The sequence below is a fragment of the Ruditapes philippinarum genome, unplaced genomic scaffold, assembly GCF_026571515.1.
Source record: "Ruditapes philippinarum isolate M1 unplaced genomic scaffold, ASM2657151v2 ctg3633_1_1_1_1, whole genome shotgun sequence".
NCBI classification, from domain to species: domain Eukaryota; kingdom Metazoa; phylum Mollusca; class Bivalvia; order Venerida; family Veneridae; genus Ruditapes; species Ruditapes philippinarum.
The window spans coordinates 31,250-36,468 of record NW_026856291.1 but is presented as its reverse complement, the minus strand read 5'-3'; the positions used below and the strand labels follow the sequence as shown (position 1 = coordinate 36,468).

General features: G+C 31.6%; 1 protein-coding gene across 1 annotated transcript; it reads left to right on the top strand.

Annotated features, from left to right (window-relative positions):
- The first annotated feature begins 565 nt into the window (after positions 1 to 565).
- Positions 566 to 5,008, top strand: LOC132746094 (uncharacterized). The gene is made up of 2 exons (XM_060735165.1): positions 566 to 676; positions 2,823 to 5,008. Exons 1-2 carry the CDS (start codon positions 635 to 637, stop codon positions 4,077 to 4,079), a joined length of 1,299 nt encoding a protein of 432 aa, XP_060591148.1. The 5' UTR covers positions 566 to 634; the 3' UTR covers positions 4,080 to 5,008.
- Positions 5,009 to 5,219: the final 211 nt, after the last annotated feature.

Genomic DNA, 5,219 nt, shown 5'->3' with positions numbered 1-5,219 from the left:
GTTTGAAAATGTAAAAGTAGATCATAGAATACTTGAATATGACCATAGAATATACCCTATAAATATCGTGTTTTTTATGGAGATATGATCTACAAAGTTCTTTTAATCTTTGATCATTTTATTGTTTTCTGCCGTCATTTCTTAAATTAACACACGTTTCGGCCATTTCTGTGCGTTTCTTATTTTACATGCTGCAACCATTACATTTGTTAGTATTTCTCTTTCTGGGGATTTATTTTATGACGTGTGTGAAATTTGAACCAAAACATGAATACAAGTGAATGTTTATGAGAGGACACATATTATGCTATGATAAATGTCAACGTATTGTTTATTGTGGGCGATATACAATTTTTGTGTACATACGCATTTTGAATATTTCCCTTGTTGCAACCCTTTTACGAAATATTTTTTTGGCTTGTCATAGTATTGACAATCCATAAACAGACTGGTTGACGAATTGATAGGCATTAATTACATCAAAGATAAACACTTCCTGTTTAAAAGAATTAGAAATAGAATTTTAATTTTGTAAACTACATCTAATTTATTGATAAACATTCCTAAAATGATATGAGTATCGAATGATTGTTTGGGAATTGTAATGCTTTAATAACTCTAGTAAAGACATACCATGCATATATATAAAGCTTTTCCGAGTGAAACATTCTTTAAGGTAAGATGTTTGCATTGAATAACTTACAATCAGTTGCTTAATAAACTATAAATGTATTGAATATAATTAGTGCGTTGATTCCATTTTGATATTGGGACGTACATTATGCATGCTTCTATACATCGAATACAATCGTGCATTATAATGACTGAATGCACTATCATGTAATTGCAATTCATGCGTTCTTTTCTGAGCCATCAAACGCACATGTTTGAATAAATATTATGTTTAATCGCATCTTTTTTAAGGCCAGCGTATTATGCTAGGTTTTTATGATAACATTCTTTGCTTGTTTTTGATATAACTAGATGTAAAATGGTAAGCCCCTGTAAGAACCTTTTATTTGCTATCAATAAGCCACTTACATTGTCGACACTATTTCACAACAAATAATTGTTTTTTATCAATACTTGACGAATTTGACGTGTCTTACCATTCATATGCTTCAATATATTAACTGATTACAAATATAATGCAATACTTGATCACTGCACATCGACAACGAAGATGACAACGATAGCGATATTATAGTCGCATGTTACAGTAGCACTAAGCTTAATGCGAGTTGTAATATTTTGTATTCTTATTATGACGGCAGGTGTCGCTTTGTCGGTACATTCCGTTATTTTCCGGATGGTCCCGTTATTTTTCACATGGAGTAAACACGGTTTCGTCCCCTTTATATAGAGGCGTATACAGAACAGTGTTAGTTGGGGGTTGACAAGTCAGTGAAAGATTTTGAGAAAAACAATAGTAAACTATGCGACAGGCAAAAATGCTTGTTTTTGAAGATTCGACATGTAAAGCTTGTCTCTTATAACTCATCCTACAAATGGCAAATCACCTCTTAGACATTGTTTATACAACTTTCTGAGCGTGTGCATTGAATTTAAAGATATATTATGCTCAAACTTGATATTTGAAAATATTGATTGTAATAAATTGTAATAGAACATAAATATAATTTGGCTTCACACAAATATTTTGATTTTAAAACAATACACTAACAGTGGGCACAATGAAAATGAAGTGTTATTAAAAGAATATTGCAGTTTTCTAAGAGAAGGCACAGTTATTCTTGACCCGTAATAACGAATGCAGATTCCCATACATTGTGTTTATGTGTTTTTATTTAAATTAGACATATTTAGTAAGAGTTTTGTTATATTTCCATAAATTTCTATAATGAAAATATATTACTGATATATGCACATATCACACAGGTATATGAATGTGGTGGTGTGTAAGGGGTGTCTGTGACACAGTAAATTGGTGACTTTTAGGCCCATTTAGCCGTGTACTATAATCATACACATATAATTATGCTCATTATTTGTAATTGGCTATGAACATGTCACAATAATAAACAACTTCCTTCTATCCTTATTATATTGTACTGCGTAACACACCTATTTGCCACTATAAGTGAATCTGAGACATTTGAAAAGATAACAGGCCAATAAAATTTACCTTTTTAACGTTCAAGTCACAAGATAAAGACCTTTTCAGCACCTAGTCAGGTGCTTAACAACTGAATGAGAGCATTATATGTTTTGATAAGGGAGTACACTATGACCAATACTACATGAAATTGATACGTATAAATTCCATACCAGCTCATAAACGTATCTTGGCCCTAGCTGGGGACTGAGTGCAGCCTGAATCCGCCAGTGTATAACTGCCCGATTAAATAACTGTTCACGAAATATTTTTCTATTAGACTGTATAAATATATAAAACTATATTGCATAATCTTTTTCTACTACTTATATTTATATTCTTTCCTGGGAAATTTATATATTTAGTGCTTTGTACGTATTAATATATACGCAAACAAATACCGTTGTTTGGTCACCGAAGTTTATGTACGGAAAATCCTGATAATAGGCGAAATATGGAAAAATTTTGTTAATCTCCATAAAAGAGTTTTCGCCCCTTAACAGCTCGCAAGACATTGTTAAAATTGTTTAAATATAATGTAAGTATATATAGTATAATGATTAAATTTTGAGCATGCACAGTCTATAAAAAAAGGTTTCAACAAAACACATGATTTGAAAAATGTCGATAACTTTTTTTTAAAGCTTATATCATAAATATTTAATTCGTCACTTTTATAATACTCTTTATACTTCTCTTTTTTCAGTTAGTAGCGATTTCTATAGGAGTAGCAGTGACGTGTTTAATGTGTAATATAGTCGATTATTCTTTTTTTATAACGTTACCGAGGAGAACAAAAGATAAATTTGCGAAAACTGATAAAATACCGGAAAAAGTATTTTCCGGTAGGAATAATAACTTTGAATTACAAAGTTCGTATTTAGTAAGCTTGAACAATCCCATATATGACACAAACCGTGATATACGTATTTTAAGAAAAGAAACACTGAAAAATATTGTCGTTGAACATGAGCAAGATTGTCCTGATAAACAGTTTCTGATTTATAAATGCAGTACACAACTTTGTGGGGGTTTAGGTGACAGAGAAAGGGGAATTGTGTCTTCATTTCTTTTAGCATTGCTGACAAATCGAACATTTGTTATTTACATGACGAAACCATGCGAGTTAGAAAATTTCATTGGGCCATTTTTCTATAATTGGACAATATGTAAAAAATATATAGAAACGGTACAACCTGAAAATATATCCGAACACTATCATATCTGTGGACAGCGGTTGGATTCATTTTACACAAACATACCAAACATGAATTTTAAGGAAGTTTGGACTCATCAGATAGTAATTATGCACACGAATGTTTACAATCATCTGATGAATAATATAAAATTGCACAAAGATATTCAAAGACAAATGAATTGGATTATCAACATGACAAACCCTGAAATTGTCCACCTAGTACTCCACACATTATTTAAACCTAGGCAACGTCTTAACGAACAACTTTTTGAATTAGTAAAGAACAATTTGAATGGCAGGCATCTTGTGTGCAGTCATATAAGAATTGGTAAGAATCCATCAATTCCGGGTGATCTGAATCTTTCAGAAGGAAAACCAAAGACACAGACAATATATTCCTTCCTCAAACGATTCAAGAACCCCCAAAAATATGCTTTATATATTGCTTCTGACTCAAATGAAGTAAGGCACGATATCATGTCTAATTTTAAGAATGCTTTCAATGTCAATCGTACAATTGTTCATGTCGATAGATTAAAAAATGTGTACAAAACGACAAATGTATGTGAAGGACTTTTTACTGCTATACTAGAACAACAAATGCTGTCTTTGTGTGATACACTTTTGATTACGCGCAGTAATTTTGGAACAATTGCGGCATATATGCGAGGTTCATCGGAAAACTTGTTTTTGTATCAGACAGATATCGATCAGGTCTTTTCAACGAACCTTACAAATATTCAAATAATCTATAGATTCTTTTAATTTTTTTTTTCTCATTGTCAACTGTTTTGCAAAATTGAGAACTAAAATCAACAAAAGAGCAATATATAGTATAACCGTAAAGATATCAAATTTGCTGTGTGAGGCATCCAACAACCTTTGACATCATCTAGATGCATAAACATCATTTTTCCGATTTTCAAATTAGAATGGTGGATACATGTTATTTTATGTCATATCCGAAAACTCTAAGGCTTAGAATGCTTATTATCTAATAAACAAGCTTAGTTTTGCATTTCATAGCATACAGTATATAATGCAGTTGAAGAACAATACATAAATTACCACGTACAAAATGACATTTATTTTAAACTTTATTTTACATGTTTGTAACTTTGTTGTAAAACTAGTGGTTTATAACTAGTTTACGGTCTCGGGTTAGATGAAACGCAAAATAACATTTCAATAGTTTATGTTTTATTACAAAACGTAGAATATCAATAGATTAAACAGTTCTACAAAAGCACAGTTATTTTCATTAATATGCTGAAAACCATGAGGAAATGATTACCGTTCAATGTTTCAAATGCTATATTTTTAAAATATGACATTTTGCAAAATTCGCCAAGGACGCAAATGCCAAGAAGATCCCATAGAATTCCATAAAATTCTCCGTTATCATGATGTCCCGTTTAATATGTAAGTCTCGGAATTTATGGTCTATTTCAACTCACATCGAAAGGAAATAACAATCAAATATTACCTTTAGTATTTTATTGTACGAAATGAGCTGAACACGAGCTTAAAATGCAAGACATGATATGAGAAATATTAAAAACATCAACAAGGTAAAGGCGACGTTCAAAGACCGCTGTCACCGACAATATTTAGCCACAAAAGCAGGACATCCCGGAGTCACCGAACCAAAACCGGGAGAGGAAACAAGGTCGGCGAAAAAACCGTGCAGAAATGCATATTGATATTTATTTGCAAATTTGAAATTAGATTTTGATTAATTTTAAATCAAGGTCTTTAAAGTTGTATTGTTCCTACGCTCCCTTTGCAGCTTACTGTATAAGCTCCCGTTACTTTACGACCGCTGCTTTAACGATCGTAGATACTGACCTTTATATTCCACGATCCATTAACTCTTATATTTTCAATAATTCTTTACGCTTTAGG